General features: G+C 33.8%; 1 protein-coding gene across 2 annotated transcripts; it reads left to right on the top strand.

The window, feature by feature from the left end:
* Window positions 1-5946: 5946 nt before the first annotated feature.
* EMB2785 (elongation factor family protein) lies at window positions 5947-21880 on the top strand. 2 transcript variants are annotated; one of them, XM_007049947.3, is made up of 19 exons: window positions 5947-6381; window positions 6482-6556; window positions 7033-7183; window positions 7380-7448; window positions 7575-7747; window positions 7943-8080; window positions 9486-9611; window positions 13766-13864; window positions 14574-14694; window positions 14837-14900; window positions 15799-15853; window positions 15931-16055; window positions 17412-17485; window positions 18121-18170; window positions 19407-19493; window positions 20463-20513; window positions 20598-20681; window positions 21131-21181; window positions 21515-21880. In XM_007049947.3, the coding sequence occupies exons 1-19, from the start codon at window positions 6061-6063 to the stop codon at window positions 21596-21598; spliced, it is 1998 nt and encodes a 665-aa protein (XP_007050009.3). In that variant the 5' UTR covers window positions 5947-6060; the 3' UTR covers window positions 21599-21880. The 2 variants fall into 2 exon arrangements, with proteins under 2 accessions (XP_007050009.3, XP_088659093.1); XM_088802967.1 differs by having other exon boundaries at window positions 20463-20681.
* Window positions 21881-21960: the final 80 nt, after the last annotated feature.

The raw sequence follows: 21960 nt of genomic DNA, 5'->3' as shown, positions 1-21960 counted from the left end.
AGTACAAGTATTTTTCAAAAAGTAAACATAAGTTCCACGATGCCTTTTCCTTTCACTTGTGTAGTGGAGGAATTTCCAATGTATAGCATGTTTCCATCATTAACTGCTTCCAAAGTTTTGAAGAAACTATTGCTGTTGCATACATGATTAGTTGCACCAATGTCAATCCACCATGCTTCATCATCTTGGAGAACATTGACCTCGAAAATCATAGCCACAAATTTGTTGTTGTTCACACCTTGTGTCTTATTTTTCAAAAGTTTACATTCCGCTTTAAAGTGTCCAAGTTTGTTACAATGGAAACATGGCCCCTTTTTGTTCCTTTTGAACTTATGACTTTTATCATTTATACCCACGAAATGTTTTCTTTTGTTATGTGAGACCGACTTGTTTGATGGTTTGTGTTCCATTATATAGACCTTTGAAGTCTCAAGATTCTTTTCATTAGAATCTTTTTCTTTTTTATCTTGCTTGACTTCTTCTTGTTTGCAATAATCTTCTTCTATTCAAAGATGATTACCAAGGTCCTCGAAAGACATATATTCTTTTTTATACTTTAGAGTTTTCTTAGTGTCTGTCCATGATGGGAGAAGTATGTCAATTATAAAAGACACAACAATAACCTTTTTCATATGAAGATCATATATGAATATAACAAAATCTTTATTTCCAACCAATATACGTTTTCCATGGATATTTAATACAATATCATGCATATCAAGTAAGGAAAGAAAACTTATCTTGTAATCTAATAAGAAAACATTTTGTCACATTCTGTGTCACCATCAAATCAAATCCATCTTTCGCTAATGAATAAAGTTGCCTCCCTTAAAGCGGTCTAGCTTGACGATGTTGGTAGCAATCTCTTTAAGTGAAGCCATTTTGAAGACCACGAAAATAAGTCTTTAAAATTATTAGTGCAAACGGGGTTTAGATGGAATTCAAGGAATCGGTAAAATTGACTTCAAGGTGAGCCTTTCAATAGACGCTATCTTTAAGACTTATTTCACCTCCACCACTCGATATGCAAAGGAGAATAATGCGAATAGTCTTAGGGATACAATGAAGCCAATGTCTAACTTCATACTGCACTTTACGAGAGTAGACTGCTAGATACACTTGAGGGTTTGCAAAGTTGTTTGGCCTTAAAGCCTACTTTCTGTAGTAAGTAGATTATAAGTGTCACAACCTGGTACACTTCTCGAGCCCGTGACAACTGCCGCGATATTCCGATAGACATTCATTACCCAGAATACCAACCGAAACCCTGCAAGGCTTTAATATCAGTTTTCTTGTCTCCCCTATGAGTATTAGTTATTAAAATCATGTTTTAAAGTGATATGAACCAATTTCAATTCAAAAACAGTCAAAGAGAAGTTTCAACTACACAGGGGTATTTTGGTCATTTTATTCAAAAATTTCAGAACCAGTTAAAAATGTAGTATGCGAGTGGAAAACACATATTTCATAATAAAAAATAAGTTTAGATATCTAAAACATTGATTTAAAGTGAAATTATAACTATTTGAATGTAATAAAAATATTCTATTTTATTATAAAATAATATTTATAGAGTTACCGATAAATAATTTTTGTAGCGTAAAAACTAAATAAATTCATACATACTATAATACAGATAACCAAAGCATAAGATTTAATTTACAGTGACACGTGGGCCCACGAACGACCAAAAGTATCAAAAGTGGTAAACCTGCAGTTTTTGAGGATGCAAGTCCAACTGTAGCCCTCAACGAAATGAGCCATTTACCGACTATCCTGAGCCTGAAATGGGTGAAAATGAGGGTGGTGAAATTATATAATCTCAGTGAGTAAACAAATAACATCTAAAATATCTAAAACTGAGTAAATAGAGATATAAAATATATTAGCATAAAAATGATTCACAGCATTACGAACTCATTTTAATAAGATAAAATAGATTCATTTCACCAAAATAAACAACGAGGCTTATGATTTCCTGAAAAGTTTGGCTCATGCCAAAATCATTCTCATACTCAGTTATTAAGGATGCCTTGGCCTAGGGCTATCCCAACCGAGTCCGCTAAGGCTGTTAAAAAAAATCATGTACGCATAACTCATGTTTTTATTTTGAAAACATAGCCGTTCCTTGGCGTTGGCTGAGTTCACCCTCACGTGGTGGTTTGACGTGAAGTGAACTCTAAAGTTGTACCTTGGGAGTTACCCTACGCGCCTCCCCAATCAAGGTAAGAATATAACGAAATTCCATGCCCTTCAAAAAGGCTGGTTCATAGAACCCGCCCACCGCAGCAAGCTAAACCCACCATACAATAAAATTTGCGATAGCATGACATGGCAATTATTTTATTTTACAGCCTCTCAAGGCAAATCAACAGTTTATACATTTTCAGCACATTTACCAATTCAACCATTCATGCCAATATTATCATAAGCCATTCAGTTCAAACCATGATTTATAACACAACAATTAGTCTCCAATTACTCCATTTTCAAAACCATCTTTTAATTTCAAGACAATTTTATAAAATCATTTCATTTAATCACATTTTGCTTATAAAACATAAAGATTTACCATTTGAACTCGTTTTCCATAAAATCACAAAAAAACCAATAAAAACTAATTTAGATAATTAAGACGATAATAAGGTTACTCACTATTTCGGAAGTCGAATTCCAAGTACTCCGATTCTTGATCCTCGGGTACTATTTCTTTACTTTTGCTAGAAAGCTCACCAACTAGACATAATGCACAATAAGCCATTTACTACATTTGTGCAAAACCGTTGTAAAACCAATTCAGGCTTTATACTAATGCATGAAATGGGATGTGAAATACTCGGGTAACTATCTAAATACGATGTTCAATATAAATTCAATTATGTACCTAAATAAAATGGTATTGGCCTAATTCGATCTATCACCCGATTAATTGGCCAATATGTCCAATTTAACTCCAATTAACTCCATTTTTCTTCCAATTCTCCAAACCATCAAACACAAATTAAATAACTTGAAATATGGCAAAATCATCCTCACATTTTCTCTTGGAAAATTCGGCCATGGAGGGTTCACTAACAATATAATTTTTCAAGCTTGATTCTTACACCATAAATCACTAATTCCTAACCAAATCACTTGAAATAAAATCAAAATCATCATCAATATTCCACATGGAGAATTCGGCCAATGAGGGTTATGGAAGAACATGAATTTTTCTTGCTTGATTTTCATGCTACACATCACCAATCAACTAAAAACACTAAAATATCTTAAAATCTAACCAAAACAACCATAAAAATCTCTCTCTAAGTGTTCGGCCAGCAAGAGACCCATCATGAAATCATGTGATTCAACCATGGAAAATAAGAAAAAATGCTTAAGAAAGAGAGATCTCAAGCTTAATGGAAAAAATCTTACCTTTTTTTCACTTGTTTCCTTGAATTTTCACACTTTTCCCTTGAATTTTTCCATCTAAGGTTTTGTTCTTCCTTTTTCTTGCTTCTCCTTGGTGAGGCCGACCATAATAAAGAGAAATGGGCTGGTTTTGTGCTAAGTTATAAGGAAAAGAATAAAGAAATAAAAGCTTGACACTTGTCACCTTACCATTGGTCCATTTTTAAATTCTTAACTATTAAGCTTTCTTTCTCCACCACATAAAATCCTTCAATTATCCATGATAATAATGGGTGAAATTCATGTGCTGGACAAGTGTTGGGTGGTGTAAAATTATAATTTTACCCTGGGGTGGCAAAATGACTATTTTACCCCTATGCTCGAAAAAATGCCGAAATTAAAATTCTTCACTTCTCAAACTCAAATTATACTACAAATGATCAATATTAGTCAAAAATTTCATCCAACACTCACATCTTAACCTCGGGTAGCAAAATGACCATTTGCCCCTAGGTCATGAAAATTCCAATTGGAGTCCAAATTGGTCCTTGAACTCCAAATCACCATTTTAAGTCATTCTGGGGTTTTAAAATTCTCAATTTCATCTTAAAATCTCTATTTGGACTAGTTCGAGGCTTAATTCAACTTAATTGTACTATTTGGTATAATACCGTCCTTTAACGATTTTCAAGGTACCCAAGTAAGCAAACATGCATTCTTATGTAAGAATGGCATAATAAACATATTTGTAGAGCTAGGCTTGACAATAAGGAATTTGGACACTTTTGTAGTTGATGGGAACTTAAGTGTTTATGTTAATAGAACACAACACTTTTCTTACTCTTGATATTTCTGTACTTGTTTTGTTTTTGATTTGATATGTTAAAATGGTTGGCAACAAGCCTTTTATATAGGCTTGCAAGTGTCTCTTCTTCAAGGACACAACCTTTTCATTAAGGCACCATTTTGTCTAAAAGGCATATTTACATTTTACTAGACATAACTTTTGGATAAAGCTATTGTTTCAATAATCAACTTATGAAAAAGATAACTATTCATTTAATAAAATATAATCTTTGAGTTATAATTTGAAACAATAACTTTTCATATTTAACTTTTGAGCTATGAGGTCTTTTCAATTTGTCTCATAACTTTTGGATATCATTTTACCAAAAGACATAACTGTTCACATGAAAACCTGCTTATAATCCAATAGACACACTATGCCAATTTATGTGACTTAACCTTTGAGCTAAAATAGCTTTTCATTATGTGACATAATCTTTGATTTTGAAAATACACCAACAATCTCTCTCTTCCTCCATACATATGTTGGGTATGCATGCATTTGTATATATGAAGCATCTATCAATGTATATTTAATCATTTTGATCTTATTGCAAAATTTGCTCTTTCTTTCCATTGTATATTTAATATTCTGCTTATTTGCATTTTAAAAGTTCTACTATGAGTGCGTATTCTTTGACTATTCATGCTATATAATTGCATTTAGCTCACAGTCTTTCTTCATGAAAAGTTGTTGTTTGTTTTGCCACTTGACACTTTCATAAGATGTTTTGTGAATGCAATATATTATATTTTACAAAATCTAGAATTTAAATTTAATATGATTTAGCATTGGCAACAACATGTTATGTTTTGACAGTAAACTCATTATTTTCTAGAGTTTTTGAAATTGTCTGTCTTTTTTTTCATCAGTTTTTCTCTTCATCGCTTTCTTTGTCATTTTCTTGGTCTTCTTCTTCTGTTTCTTTTTATTTTCTGAACTTATTTATTTTTAGAATCTCATCTCAAATTATTTTACTATATTTGTATGTTTTTACTTTAATTTTTTGTATATAACTAATTTTATATATATATTTAATTGTTCATCTTACTCTATTGTTAACAGGAGAAACAACATCGTTTTTAAATTCTATACTCATATAGATATATTCCACCACTGAATTTGGTTGCACTTTTGAAACAAATTTTGGAATTTTATGCAAGCCACCAACTTAGAAATATATACATTTGGTGGATTACAAAAGTTTGTATGTAAAACACTTTGGTAGGAGGTGATTACTATCATAAACCAATCAATTTAGTATAATTGCCTTCTTCTATGTTTATAATATGTTTAATTCAATATTATGCAAAGACTTTCAAGTTTAGGAAACAATTGTTCTTGCACATATTATGTTAATTACTATCAAACAAAAATTATACTCTATTGTTTCCCTTGCCTCCTCAGAACATGTAAGTGTCGAGCAATCCTCTAGTATTAATTAAAACCAGGGTTATAGTAAATTAGGTTATTTTATATATAATATAAAATATTTTATCATTTATATATTTATATTAGATTAGATTAAATAATGAAGGCGTGATATTAAATTAAGTTATTCAGGTAAATTATGCACGTAGAACTCTTTTTATTAGGGAATTTGTGTTTTTTTATATTTATATTATATTAAATTAATTTGTTTTTGCTAAAATATATTAGATTGATTATATCAATAGTAAAAGCTAAATTAAAAAACAAAAAGAATATTCAAAGGGTTTGCAGAAGGCCAAAAACTGCGGCAAGCAAGAGCAAGCTATCAAACTTAAACCCCGAAAGCCAAGAAAAACCCTTGGAACTGGACCCATTTCTGAGAGCAGAAAATGGCGGGTCCTTTGCTCCTCCGCTCTCTCTTCTCTGCCAGCAGTAGGAAATCTCTTTCCTCGCACTTGGTCCGACCGCCCTGCCTCTCCCGCGGATTCACCGCAGGGCCTGCGAGTGCCGCCGCCGCTGCCGCAACAGATCCGAAGGTATTTTTGGAGCCTAGTAGGCTACGGAATGTGGCGGTGATTGCGCACGTGGACCACGGGAAAACCACACTGATGGACCGGCTGCTGAGGCAGTGTGGAGCCGACATCCCCCACGAGCGAGCCATGGACTCCATCAGCCTTGAGCGTGAGCGTGGCATCACCATTGCGTCTAAGGTCTTCTCTTCTTCTTTACTCTTACATACTACAAATCATGAGATGGACTTTCTTCACATTAAGTAACATATATATTCAATTCTACAATGAAAAATTGCAGGTTACTAGTATTTCATGGAAAGAAAATGAGTTAAACATGGTTGATACGCCTGGACATGCTGATTTTGGTGGTGAGGTATGTTCACCTGAGCTGCAATTTACATATCTAGGTACAAAAAATAGCTTGTAGTAATTTAATTCTGGATCATACTTATCATCAACTACAGCCACTTTCTCTGTTTTCTATATGCTAATATTAATTATGCAAAAGTGATATACTGCAAAGCAACAACGTGGCGTTGACAATGCAAATAGTTGGCGTACACAATGATATATATGTTTTCATGTATTTTTACCATTTGCAAGTAAATTGCTTTCTGCACAATAAAGCCTGTAGTTTGAAAACTCTAATACAGTTTATTCATGGAAGAAACAGCATGCTAGTTTCAGTAAAAAAGGGTTGAATAATAATGAAATAGTCTATAAGTTATAAAGTTACTGTTATTAGTGATTATCAGTATGGTTTATTTTAAGGCCAAGACTTTGCACTTTTTTGATAATTAAAACATGCCATTTACCAGTTTTTGCTTAATTATATTGCTTAATCTTCAGGTTGAACGGGTTGTTGGCATGGTTGAAGGAGCAGTATTAGTTGTTGATGCTGGCGAGGGACCACTTGCACAGACAAAGTTTGTTCTTGCCAAAGCCTTGAATTATGGGCTGCGCCCTATTCTTCTGTTGAACAAAGTTGATCGACCTTCTGGTATAAGTTCAAGAATTATTTATGCTTCATTTTTTTTTTATTTTGGGAACTGAAATGATATTTCATGATTCTTTCAATTGCAAGAATGTATTCCTGTTGGTGAGAAATTACTTACTCTCTGGATTTTTCTTTAATACTTTTTTCTTGCAAATGAAAGAAGCTTTAATCCTTATGTCCCTGGTTGTTATTGATGCAGTATCGGAGGAGAGATGTGATGAAGTCGAGAGCCTAGTATTTGATCTTTTTGCAAATCTTGGTGCAACAGGTGAAGCAATATAGGAATGACAAAAGTTAGATGATTTTACTTTCTTTAAATGTGTTTGATATTAGCCTTATTCCTAATCTGGATAGTGGTATAATTTTAATATATTTTCACATGATTTCATCCTAGAGGAGCAGCTGGACTTTCCAGTCCTCTATGCTTCTGCTAAAGAAGGATGGGCATCTTCAACCTTCACGAAAGATCCTCCTGCTGATGTAAAGAATATGTCACAGTTGCTTGATGCCATTGTAAGGCATGTTCCTCCACCAAAAGCGAACCTTGATGCACCTTTCCAAATGCTGGTTGGTACTCAGTGCTGATAGTTGATTAAACATGTGTGTTTGTGTCTGCATAAGGAGAAAAGGAGGGGGGTTGGATAGCGTGCACCCCTCTAGGTGTTGTTCATTTGCACCTAGTTATTTTTCTGCTTTTCACATTTCTTTCATGCTATATTTTTTATGTGAACATCTAGAAAGATAATCAATAAAGTATTTCAGGTTTCCATGATGGAAAAAGACTACTATCTAGGGCGAATATTAACAGGGCGTGTTTCATCTGGAATCATTCATGTTGGTGATAGAATACATGGCTTACGAAGCAAAGAATCTGGTGTTGAGAAAATTGAAGAAGGAAAGGTTTGTATTTCTACATAGCCTGATTGGGATTGAAAGTAGAGGAAAAGTTTGACTTAAAATCATCATCTAGATAATATTTTTGAAATTACATTTTGTTGAGTTTTTTGTTTATCATTTATATGTTTTTGTGCTTCATGATGCTTATCTAAGTGTCCATTTACTACCTGAATCCTGGTCTGAAGTTTGGGATTAAAATATGCTGATATTTTTGGTTTCTATGATACATTACAAGAAGGAATTACTTTACGAAACTAAAACTAAATTTGATCTCTGATTTTATACTTTAATAGTGATTTTCTATGCTCTATTTTATTGATGCTGAACTTCACAGATTTTGCTGACCATTAGAAGTCCGCTTGGTGTTTTCTTCAACCTCTACTTTCATGAAGATAATGAGGAACAATTCTAGTACTAAATGTCATTCTGTAATCCATTTTGTAAGGGACAGATTACTATTAATCTGATAAGCAACAGCAATAGGGATCTTGAAGAGCATGCTTTCTTGGAGTATTTTTCATCAGATGTGTGGAATGCGTATGCATATTCGAAAGTTAATTTCACAATTAGCATTTAGAGTGCATTTGGATGAGGGGTTTTAAAAAGGGATTCTAAATTCCAAAAATAAAATGATCTATTTGGGAACTTAATAAGAATTTTAAACCTGTTTGGGTATTTGTTAAGGGTCTTTAAAAGCCAAATTTCCCAATCCAAATTTGGCCTAAATAGTCATTGTTAACAATTCTATCTTATCTATGCCCTTTTTGTTCGCTTCTTTTCTATCTCTCTTGTTCTGTCTCTGTTCTTGGATCAAGTAGACAATCATCACAACCTCCCTCAATATTCTCCTTTCATCCCAAGGTCAGTGCTGATAATGGTTGGCACCTCATCCCTTATTCTATCTCTCTGCAATCTTCTTTGTTTTTTTACCTGACTTTCTTTGATCTCTAGTTTCCAAACCTCAAGATCAACTTTAATGGCCATAAAAATTGTTGAATGGTGTGGATAGAAGGTTTGCTGGTATTTAGTTTGAGATGAATGGGCATAGTGTGATTTCATTTTCTGATTTTCAAAAGTTGGTGGTGCAATGGTTTGAGGTTGAAGCTATAATTGCCTTCTTTTTGAGGTTGGAAGGAAATGCAATTTCAAATTTCAAAATATTAATCTATACAACCCATTTTTAATTCCCCCAAAAAATTTTATTGTAGGATTTTAAATTCTGCAATAAAAAATTCTAAGAAATTTTGAAATACTCCACCCATAAACAATGTAAGTGAACTTTTAAGTGATGAGTTACTCTTTTTTTAGGCCAAAGTTCTCTGAAGTCTTTATAAGCTGATCCTCTTGTTCTAATCTTATAAGCAATAGTTTAATTTTGCATATTGACTGTGCAATCTTTGTCCTGTAGGTTGTGAAGCTAATGAAAAAGAAGGGTACAAACATGGTTCTTATTGATAGTGCAGGAGCTGGTGATATTATATCAATGGCTGGGATGGCTAGTCCATCAATTGGCCATACAGTGGCAAATACAGAGGTATGCTTTTATCATTGTGTTAAAGATAAGTTGAGTGCTTGTGTTGACTTTACTAGTTTTACTGTAAACCAGGAATGTTCAAGTTAGTCTTGTTAATCTTCTTGGGTAAGGCAAAATCTACCAAATGTGATCTATTTAAGTTGGCATGGGTCATTATATACAAAAAATTTTTTAAGTGCTTGTGATGGATGTAGGACATGACTCCTTGTTATATTCTTCAAAGTAGATTGTACCTACCTTCCATTTGGTGGCACCTGTCTGGGATTTAGGCCCACCAAATAACATTTAGGCTCTGTTTTGTAACAAGGAATATGATTTCCCTCACTTTTCAATGTTTGGTAAGCCAATAAAATTCAGTCAATTGAAAAGTTTTTTCCTGTCAATGAGAACTGTGGCTTAAAATTTGGAAATTGTCTTTTGTTTTTTTTTTTCCAAAAGATAATTTTCTGAAACCCACTCTGATGTAGCATGGAAGTAGAAAAGATATAAAGAAAAGCAAAACACTGAAAAAAAACTAGTGCAAGGGTAAAATTGATGTAAAATCGAAGTAGAAACAAAATAACTAGGGTTTATATTTGTAGGACCTTTGACAGAAATTAGTCCAATATCACATTGCAGCCTAATGTGTCTAAAGGACTATTTATACTATGTTTACAATAGCTTTTAATCGTAACTCTTGGATAAACATAAACCCCATCTAATTCTAGCTATTCAAACTCATTTAGAGATCACATGCTAGTCTCATGATCACATAATAAAATAAAAACATAATTACTAATAACTACAGTAAAACAGTAAACATAGAGGAAAACATATCAAGATAAACAATTAGATAAATTCTAGGATGCACCCACATCAATCTCCTCGAGTTGACAAAAGGCCCTCCTTATTAGTGAGAACTTGGGTAGCTTTAGCATAGACTTTTTCTGGATCAAACCTTTTCAATTCACATTCTGCAATCCAACTACTCTCTCTAGCTGGTTTACTGTTGTCCTCCATAATATGGTTGAAGTAAAGATCACTTGAGTACTGAACTTTTAGTTCTTCAAAACCAGTTACTTTGATTGCTCATTACAATTTCCACTGGCTTCCTAACTTTACTAAGAACATCTTTGATTTCAACAAGCGATGCATCACACTTCACCAAAATAACTTCTCAAATTTGGTAGTGCAAGAACCATTGCCTCTATCATATCAAAAGCTAAATCTATTGAATAGCTCTTTGTGCAGAATTTGGCCACTGAAAGTTGTCCCTTTTCAAGCATTTAGTGATTGGCTTCAGAATGCAATTGAAATACCTTATGAAACTCCCAGAAAACAATGGTAACCCATGAAAATTTTGACTTTGATTGATTTAGGTGCTGTCCATTCCCTAATGGGACACCCTTCTCCGGATATGGTTTCAATTTCTCCACCGAGACAATAAAATCCTAAAACACAACCTCATAGCTCAAGATTTTCTTTCTAATGTGAACTACTATAACTTGCCAAAGGTGGGTTAAGTGTTCTTCATTAGATATATTATAAATCAAGATGTCATCAAGATAAACATTCATCAAAAAGTTCAAGAAAAGCTTTAGTACCTTAGTCAGAACTTGTATGAATGTACCTAAAGCATTAGAGAGACCAAAAAGCATCATTAACCTTTCATAGAAGCCATCTGCTGTTTGTTGGGCGGTTTCTTCTCCTGTGCCAAAGTCTCGGTAAGCAACTCTTCAACCTGTTTTTGCATCTCAGCTTGCTGCAATGTGGGCATTCTATAAACTGGCATATTTGGTAATGAATCCCTCAGACCAAATCAATAGTATTGGTTGCTAATCATTATTGTTAAAACAGATGGTAATTCCTAGTGAGCACCTTAAACTCTTCTAACAACTGCTGAACTTCAAAAGGATGCTTTGGTAATTCACCCTTCAGGTCATGCTGCACAAACTCGCTAACTAATGCATAAACAATTCCACTTTGTCTACTCTCAAATTTAAATTTCTCCATTGATACAAGCTCTCCTTGAATCGGATTAACATCAACCTCATTGTCTTCATCATAATCATCATAAACTAGCTGTGATTCCTCATCTTTGTTATATTCATCATAAATTGTTTGTAATAATTACTCCTCGTAGCCTTCTTCACATTCTGCCTTAAAATTATTAGTACCAGAATTGTTTTGTACTCAGTAAGTTGCTATTTTCTTCCCTTGGAAGTCATCAACCTTTATCATAACTCTACACATTTTCAAGTTTAAATCATGTAATAACCGCTCTTCCAATTCACCATGGACAGCAAGATTTGCTGGTCCAGCATTATGTGAAGGGTTTTCATCCTCTCCCTATTCAATTTTATCCTCAAGACCACTATTAGCCAAAGGGTCATGGTCGCCTTCTGGATTCTCCATATGGGCTCCCATTGGTTTCTGTGATTGGAAAGCTTGCACAGCCGGCGGTAAATATTCAATCGTACCCCTCAACTCAACCAATTCTATGTGTTAGGCTTGATTTCCTCCTCGATGTCCGCTACCACGGTCAGTTATGGTTTATAAGCAATTTTCCATGTCCAGTGTACACTTCCCCAAAATCAAAACAATTTTCCAAGTTTATCATTGAAATACTATCTTTTGGTGGGACACTCTAGCTTTTTTGTCATTTAAAGGGTAAAGTTTGTAATGTAAGGAACAAAATATCCCATTTTTAAAATTTTGTGCCATTTGGAAAGTAGGCATTCAATTTAGAGGGGAAACTGTATGTTAGGAGATAAAAAGATATTCCAAAAAGAAAATAAAAAATAAAATATGTTCTTGTGAAATACATTAATTAGCGCGGAGTATCATAAATATATTTCTAATTATTGTTGAATTCACAATAAATGTAATATTCAATTAACATGAATGTAATATTATGTTATTTTGTGATCTAGTTGCAATGCGCGAGAAGATTTGCTAGTGTTCTTCTAAATTAGTAAATAACTAAATTTTGTAATGTAATTTGCTAGCTTTGTCTTTTTACATGATCTAATGATTTTTTTAAAAAAAGATTCTCATCCTTATGATATCACAAACCAAAATTGTAGATGCACTGCGAATTCGCAAAATGTGATCTTGAATAACTTAATTAGGGTTCATAAAAGCTGACTCAACTTGAATGATCCATCTGAACCCAAGCCAGCCCACTTTAATTTGATTTTAAAGGTCAAGACTCCCAATCCAAATAACCCAACCAAGACTTACAAAAACCTGTAATGACTTGAAACCAAAGTGACCTAAACCTGAAATGATCCGAACTTTAAGTGACTTGAAACAACACGAACTTGAAGTGACCCCATCTGAGAAAATGTGGCACTTAAGGCTTAATTGAAGGAGAACTCGTCATTTCAGATTTCACCAGTATTATTGAAATTTACTGTATTGTGGAACATTCATTTGGCCATCTCAATATGGTGGTTTTAGTCCTCTACCTTGATTTTAATGAATATATTCCTTAAACTTTTACTAAAAGTTGATTTTAGGATAATTGACAACGGTGTTAAAATTCTGCTTTTAACTTTGGCCACATGACTTTTTTGTTGATGATGTGGCATGCCAACCTGAATTTTTGGTCATGTGGCACACATTAACACAAAAAGACTTTATTTTTTATAAAATATACTAACCATTGTTTATTTTAGAATCTAAAACAATATTAATTATTATTTAATTAAAATAAAATATGATTTTTTATATTAACATGTACCATGTGATAAAAAAATTAATCCACCTCATCATGTTATGTCTTCACCAAAATGCCATGTCATCCAAGCTAGTAGTAAAATTTAACGCTGTTATCAATTGTTCTTAAATCAACTTTCAATGAAAGTGTGGGGATTTTCAATTGATGTAAAAGGACTAAAATCATTGAATTGGGATATTAGAGGGACCATATTCAAACTTCAATGTCATTTTAGCTGATGTTTACCTTTAATTACTGTGCTGATATAGGATTTTCAATTCATTGTGGATGGCTAATATTACTATACGTTTTTGGCCCCTCAGACATGAATGCCTATGTAATGGAATAGTTAAGATTCGTTACATGTTGCATATTACATTTAGCATCTCCATCTCATATAAAGTTTTGACAGCTTGGAGCTATATATAAATTGGATTGTGCTTATATTTTTTAGGTTATGACTGCATTACCAACCGTTGTGTTGGACCCTCCAACCATTTCCATGACTTTTGGTGTCAATGATTCTTCATTAGCAGGTCGTGATGGTACCCATGTAAGTTGTATCCTTGCTTGCTTACCTCATCAATAGGTAAATTTTGCTATATGTATTGGCTTGCTCGCCATGTCCTAATTTTAATATAACTTAGACGGTATTTGAACTTAAATACACAACCAGAGCAACTTTGTTTAGTCCAATAAAAATAGTATACAAAAGGAAAAAGAATTTGATGACCAAGTCATGACTGCAGATTCTCATGGCTAATTTATATATTCCTTTTTCTGTGGAAACTTATAGAAAATCATAATATAATGGAAAAGGGGATATCTTTTACAGAAATAGAAAAAAAGAGAAGGGGTCAACTCCCTCCACTTCGAAATTCATTTTATATGTATGTTACCGGGTGTTGGACTATATGATATTCTATTTGAGCTGTTAGAAATGAATGTTTAAAAATTCAGATACAGGGCTGAGCTTCATTTCTTTGTACTTTGCTATGCTGGATCTTTATGTTAGATGGCCACTTGAATCTTGTTCATCTGTTATGCAAGTTGAACTATTAGAAATGAATGTTTAAAAATTTTAGATCAGGGTTGGGCTTTATTTAACTCAGTACTTTATGGTTTGTTGTCTCTGATCTTTATGTTGAACGGCCTCTTGAAATCCATTTGCCAAACTTAAGTATGTCTATATGGTGCTTAGACTATGCTACAACTCATATCCAATCTACATGAGGTAATAGGGTGCTGATAAATTTCTGTAGTTGACTGGAGGAAAAATTGGTGATCGACTAATGGCTGAAGCTGAAACAAATCTGGCCATAAATGTGCTTCCAGGCTTGTCAGAATCTTATGAGGTTCAGGGGAGGGGAGAACTTCAGCTGGGTTTGTAATCCAACCTTAGGACTATGCTTTCATTTCTTTTACGATTTAATTATATAGCACATAATAAATTGCATCTTCTTTAACTTCAACATGTTGTTGGCTAATTTTCATGCTGAATGTAATTCTCTTACATGCATAACAGGGATCTTGATTGAGAATATGAGACGTGAAGGATTTGAGCTATCTGTTTCACCCCCGAAAGTCATGTGAGTTTTCTAGGATGCTTCAACTGAGGCCCTTTTTCTGTCAGTCTCTATTTCTGATAAAACATGAACTTGTTACCATAGTAGTAAGATAGTATCAGGGGCAAATGTCTGGATTTGGAAAGCATGTTCATTAACTTGCCTGTTTCACTTGAACATTGAGAAGCATTCTACAATCAGCAATAACAAAAGGATCAAAAATTTTGTAATCAAGGGAGTACATCCTGCATGTTTGGCTAGTCCTATTTAATTGTACTGTTTTCTAGTTGTAAAACCAAACTCAGTTGTCAACTGTTTTCTAATAGTTTGATTAATACTGTTGATCAGACCCTGAAGCCAGCTTTCTTATGGTTGTTCTGTTTGTAGATCTTATTGTGAATCTAAAAAGCTAAATACGGTTCATCATGATGGTAGCTATTGGCATTTATGACTTTAAATTTGAAGGTCCTGATATAAATTTGAACCAATGTCTTTTGTGGCAATTTTGAGTTTAACGTGAACATTCTTTGTGTAAAGTATGACCAGTTGACAGCCAAAACTGTTGTTGATCTATTCATAGAACTTATTGTGAATATGGAAAGCTAAATAAGGTTATCATGATGCTAGCTATTGACATTTGTGACATTGAAGTTTGAAGGTTCTGATACAAATTCATACTAATGCCTTTTGTAGCAATTTTGAGTTTAATGGGAACATTCTTTCTGTAAACATGCAACTGGTACCAGTTGACAGCCAAAACTATAAGAAACTAAGCTGAATGCATTATTTCTGCCTTAAATCCGTATCCTGGCTAGATGACTTTTCTGATTTATGTGGTCAATTTATTACCAATTATATGTATTTGGTTTTCATTTGCAAACTAATAGTTTTTTCTCTGGGAAATATTCTTGTCTTATATCAGGTATAAAACTGAGAATGGCCTAAAGCTTGAGCCAATTGAGGAAGTGACCATTGAGGTGAGAACTGCAGATTTAGGCATGAACTGGTTTTCCATTTCTTATATACTTTAGAACTCATTAATTTGTTACTACAGGTGAATGATGAGCACGTGGGGTTAGTTATGGAAGCTCTGTCTCATAGGCGAGCTGAGGTTGCTGACATGGGTCCTGTTGCTGGAAATGTTGGTAGAACTAGATTGTCATTAACTTGTCCATCAAGGTCAGTTTTCTTTTCTCTTGTGAACATTCTCTTTGGGCTGTGAAAAATGAATGTGTTTTTTTCTTACTTTTTTTTTTTTTTTTGGGGGGGGGGGGGGGGGGGGGAGGTGGGGTGACTTGGGGTGGGTCCAAAGGCATGATTTTCTTTTTTGGAAAATGAAATTCTTCTTCAACCCAGTACCTTTTGAATCATGATTTCTCCATGAAATGGGTACACGTATATTGCGTTTTGGTTTTTATTTTTTTGGCAGGGGTTTAGGGTACATTCCATGTCTAGTGCTTCTCTTCTTTGCAACCCAAAGTACATTCCATATCTAGTATTTTCAACTCTATTTCTTGTCACATATGTCATATTTAATTCCCACTTGCTAAATCCCTCAATACCCCAACTAAACCCTTATATTCTTTTCTGCCCAGAATCTTTGTCTACCTTTTCCTTCAGTATCAGCATTCTTTTGAGATAAAATCTCTATTGTTCCAATCCGAAGGCCTAACTAATTTCTAAACTCTCATTTTACTTCTGTCATAGCCCTAAACCAAAAGTTCTCTAACTTTTCAACTGTCTCCCCAAGTCGGCAGACTTCCCCAAATCTGCCCTATATTAACGTGAGAGTAAGATGGAAAAAAAAAAAAAAAAAGATTATTGAAAATAAAAGACTGAACATTTACAAATAATTGGAAAACCAAAATAAAGATGTTGCCATGTAAAGGCCTTTTCACCTTTGTGCTCATGGAATGGAATAAAAATCATAAACATTTTGACATACTGATAAAGTGACACCTATTTCTTTTACTGCCAAAGGCTAAAGAATAAAGCTTAGAATCACTCATGGTAATTAGAGCAGTATGTTATCTTTCATAATGCATCTTGTAATTTAATGTTTGGCCATTGGGGCTTTTGCCGTCAAGTCATGCACTCCCCATTTAAGAGAGTGCAGTATGAGATCTTGTGGTTAAATCTTTGTAACGAGCAACAGAAGATAATAAAGTACAGGCAGACTTGCAAAAGTTAATGCACTAGATGTGTCTTTTTTGGGATTTCTTGGTGGGATTAAGGGCATGTTGTTAAACTAATTTTACTAGGGCGGATATGGTTTAATTCAAGCATAGCTTATCTGATAAGGTGGTTTTAATTTAAAGAACGATTTTTCCTCTCTGGAAATTTGTGATTATTGAAGATGATGACAGTTTGAGGGTAGTTGAGCAGATTGTACCATATAACTCAATGGAAGCATATATAAGCTGAGATGACATGATTGTTCTTTCATAAAAATTCTATTAGGATGCAGTTTTGCTGGGCTTATTTTTTAGTGAGAATTGGGGGAAAAAATAACTTTACCTTTATTTTGTATGTCAGGGGCCTGGTTGGTTACAGAAGTGTGTTCAGCAGTGATACACGTGGAACTGGATTTATGCATCGTGCTTTTCTAAGTATTCATGTCCTGCTAGAGATACTTTTCTTTCCTTTTCTTTTGTTTTCTTTGTTGTTTCAATTGCATCTTGTTGTTATGTCATGATTCGCTGGAAATAGAATCTTTTTGTTGTCTGAAAATAGAGTTTCTATTCCCTGGTTTTGATCCACTAATGACAACATATTCAATGAGCTTGGCCTTTCTTTATTTATAGATTGTATGTACCATCTGTGCTGTAAAATATAAAATAAAAGATTTCAACCTGCATGTCATTGTTCGCATAAATGACTTTAACAAATCATATACATATTAGGAACATAACTGAATTTTGAGGTAGCTTATCTTAAGAAATGTGTGCGCTAGCTTGTTTCCAGCTGGATGTAGTAATATTTTCATTATTTTCTTTTTTGAATACTAATTGTCTCATTGATTTTAATTCTATACACTGGCAGTGGAATTTTAAACTCCAAAAGTAGGGTTAGATAGTTTTGGTATGTCCATTTAATAATAAATTGATTTGAATTTTCATAAATATATCCTGACGGGACACGTGTCAACCCTCTAACCTTGCTTGTGGAGTTTAAGAACTCTAACGCCAGTGAATATGATAATTTTCCTAATTTTATTCACATTTTCTACATCTGTGTTTTGCAGCATATGAAAAATTTCGAGGTCCTCTTGGAAATGTTAGGAAAGGAGTATTGGTATGTTTCCCTAATACCTTTTTTTGTGACTTAACTACCGTAAAGTTTTCTTCTAGTGTAGATAATTATTCTTTTGTTCTTGTGTAAAACACATAAAACCAAAAGCTTCTTTGAATGATGTTTCTTTTATTGGTAGGATGACTGCTGAAAGTAAGATTCAAGAGGCAGGCATTCTTTCATATGTTCAACATTTAAAATCTTTTATAGCATCATAGATTTTTTATCAGATGTTACTATATATCGAAGAACTTGTTCTGCAATATAATTTAAAATAGTTAGATTCAACATACTGGAATTAATAGTATAGTTTTGTACTACACTGGGGCACTGATGTAGCAGGCCTTGCTTACTTCTTGCTGTATTCTAGCTATAGAGTGCGGTGCTTGTAGGGACACCCTAGTATTAGCTTAATTTCCATTATGATCCATGTTCATTAGATTTGACTAAGTTTTATGCTGTTTGTCACTACCCTCCTCTTTTATTTAGGCTTGTTTATTTGTACTCTGGATTAGTTTGTGATTCTTTTAAGTTATACAATCTGCTGTTAAGGGGAACTACATATGCATAAACCTTCAGTAGACAAAGAAGCACTAGGGGTGTATTCAGTTTGGATATTGAGAAGCAAACAAACCAAACTGCCCTATTTGGGTTTTACATTTTACTAATCAAAACTGAACTGAATAAAGGAGAACAAATGAATAGTGTCTAACTAAAAATTTTAGGTTTTTTTTTTTTTTTTTGAAAGCTAGATTCTAGTTTGTTTTAGGTATTCGTCTTGGTTGTTCTACTTGACATATGAGCTTTCCCAACCTGAGCATCCATATCACTGAGGGCCATTATGTCTCAATATTTCTAGAAAAATATCAGTGGAATTGAAATCTTAGGAATATTCTTGCAAAAAATTACGGTTTATGTTAGAAATTGCAGGATGAAATGAAAAAGAAACCATATCTCGTTGGAGTTGGAAATATAATAGGCATATTATATATCATTTCTTAATAGTGGAAGAAGAATGGAGCAGAAAATCTGACATCGTGATAAGGACAAGCAGTCATTGGAAATAAATAGGCATATTATATAGCATTTGGCTTTCACTAGACCCTATTATAAGCATGAGAATACTTGTTTTTAAGATAATCTGACATATAATTACTGCTTTGAATATTTTATTCACCAAAATGTATATAATTGCTGCTGAACTATTGCCACCTTATGCATATTGTTTTTTCTAAACAGGTATCAATGGGTTATGGTACAATCACCGCTCATGCATTGATGAGTTTAGAAGCTCGTGGAACTCTTTTCGTGACTCCTGGGATGGAGGTTGTTTCCTTGTTGAGATTAATAATTTCACTACTTGCTTATTTGCCTCTGCATGCTTGTAATTCCTATAAGTTATTGCCCTTCCAATGCATGGTTTTTTCAAAATTCATGGCACTATTATGCAACTGGAGATAATTCTTTCCAGTCCCTCACCCTATCTAAACCAGAGTTGAACCCAGGAACTTGAATTTATTTTAGGAAGGTGATACCATTAGGCTACAAGCTCATTTCTGTATGCCCTGTGATAGGTCTATTCTAAATGAACTCTCATGGATTGTAACTTATGTCTACGTTAACAAGTCCATAGCACATATTACAATTAATAGTATGAGACACAACATTATGGCCAAACAATATATACCTTGGTGGTGATCCCATTTGTTTAAAAGTAGTACCGACCCTCATTTGATGCTATCAAAAGGCAGTGAGAAGAATTGAGGATGACATGACAGATTTGTCCCTATTTTCTTGTTTTTGTAATTCATAATATATATATATATATCGGTTCTTTGAGTAACTGTGACATTTTTTCAGCCAATTCATTAGTTAAATCTGGTTGCTTCTATCAGTGGTGGCAATTGGGCATATGTTGGGTCAGGTCAGGTGTGGATAATGAAATTTCATGTCATTTCAAATTTGGGTCACTTCAGGCTTGAGTCATATTTGGTTCAGGTCACTTCCAAGTTTCAAATATGGTTGGTTCATGTCTTTGACTTTTTAAAAAATTAATTCAAATTAAGTTGTGTTTAGGTCATTTTTAAAATGAAGTTTAAGAAAAGAAAAAAATATGTATTTTACTTAGTTTATGTTCCGGGTTTTGGGTTGATTCAGGTTTGGGTTGTGGACCCTTAGAGTTCAATCAGTTGGATTGGGTTCTGGTTGGGCAAATTGGGTAGTTCTTTTGTGTTTGGGTCACTTGTGCCAGCTCTACTTTAAAACACTAATTATTGTTTATTTGTTGGCTAACAGACATATGATGGCATGATTGTTGGTGAACATTCGCGCGATACAGATCTTGATGTAAGAAAAAATCTAGTTCCCTTGCAGCACGCCTTGTTTTGCATCTGGATGACTGACCTTTTTGCAATGGTTGCCTTATTGCAGGTAAATCCAGTTAGGACCAAAGAACTTACAAATGTTCGTGCTGCTTGCAAGGATGAAAACGTGAAACTATCTCCTCCGAGACTTGTATGTGATTGTCAACCATTTAAATTACTTTGTTTTATTTCCTCTAACTTTGTTTCATTTTTTATCTGTTGATTCTTGAGACACATCATGCTGCACTTTACTGAAATGAACCATGTTTTTTTTTTTTCTATCTGTGTGAAATTTCGGCTCTTCTTCCTTAGCATTTATAACACTTAAATAGTAAGGTGCTGGATTGCACCCAGATTGGTCAAGGTTATCATCAAAGTATCTTGATGGGTAATTTATATTTTTCACAAGCCCTTCAAAGTAATATTGTGAACACTTCTGTGTCAGTTTGACCTTAGTCAAATCAATCAAGCTACTTTACTGTGAAGATTTTAAGGATAAAACATTGAAATAGAACATTTTAAAATAATTTAGAACATGGTAAATTACACATCATTTGAGCTTTACATTTGACTTGTGACATTTGATGCACTTGTGTCCAGATGACTCTTGAAGAAGCCATCGGTTATGTTGCTTCTGATGAGCTTATAGAGGTAAGTAACTCTTGACATTGTACTTGCCATTTTGGATTAATAGTTGAATATTTCTCCAGTATTCTATTATGTAAGTTATTGAATTGTCAAGTCCTACAAATAATGATGACTGATGTGTATTCCTTTTGTGGAGTTTTCTGAGTTGTTACGAATACCAATTTCTTGCCAATACAATAGCAGAAAATATGCATTTTTTTGTGCCTTAATACATACGTTGTTGTTGCTAGTCATGTCCTTAGCTAAATAGGTTTGTATTTAAGTCTGAGATATCTTATCAAAAAAAAAAAAAAAAAGGTCTGAGATACCTGTGTGTGTTATACGATTGACATGCAGGTTACACCAAAGGCCATCCGATTGAGGAAGAGATATCTGGATGTCAACAAGCGCAAAGCCATGAGCAAAAGGCCAAAAGACTGAGCCTTTTCCTTAATACAATTTTGTAACTTTGTCAGTGTAGTGTAGTGTAGTGTACCAAAGTACACCCAATTCTTTAGTTGGCATTAATATGGTTCCATAATTTATTTATAGGATATCAACTATATGGTACTTTTGTTGACAATAAGGGGGCAAGGAGAGTCCATGTTTTTGTCTGTATAATTCCCAAGAAACAACAATTGCTATTATTTAAAGCAACCTGTCAAAATTTATATATATCAACATTATGTAGTAAAAACTTAATTGTACGGACTCAATTTATTTCGACGGGAACAACCGCCCTGACTTTGGAAAATTTTCCATAAAACAATCCTACAATTCTGCCCAGGGCCTTACGAAACCAG

The sequence above is a fragment of the Theobroma cacao genome, chromosome 1 (genome assembly GCF_053813885.1).
Source record: "Theobroma cacao isolate CCN51 chromosome 1, ASM5381388v1, whole genome shotgun sequence".
Classification (NCBI taxonomy): Eukaryota; Viridiplantae; Streptophyta; class Magnoliopsida; order Malvales; family Malvaceae; genus Theobroma; species Theobroma cacao.
This window is presented reverse-complemented; position numbering and strand designations above follow the sequence as displayed.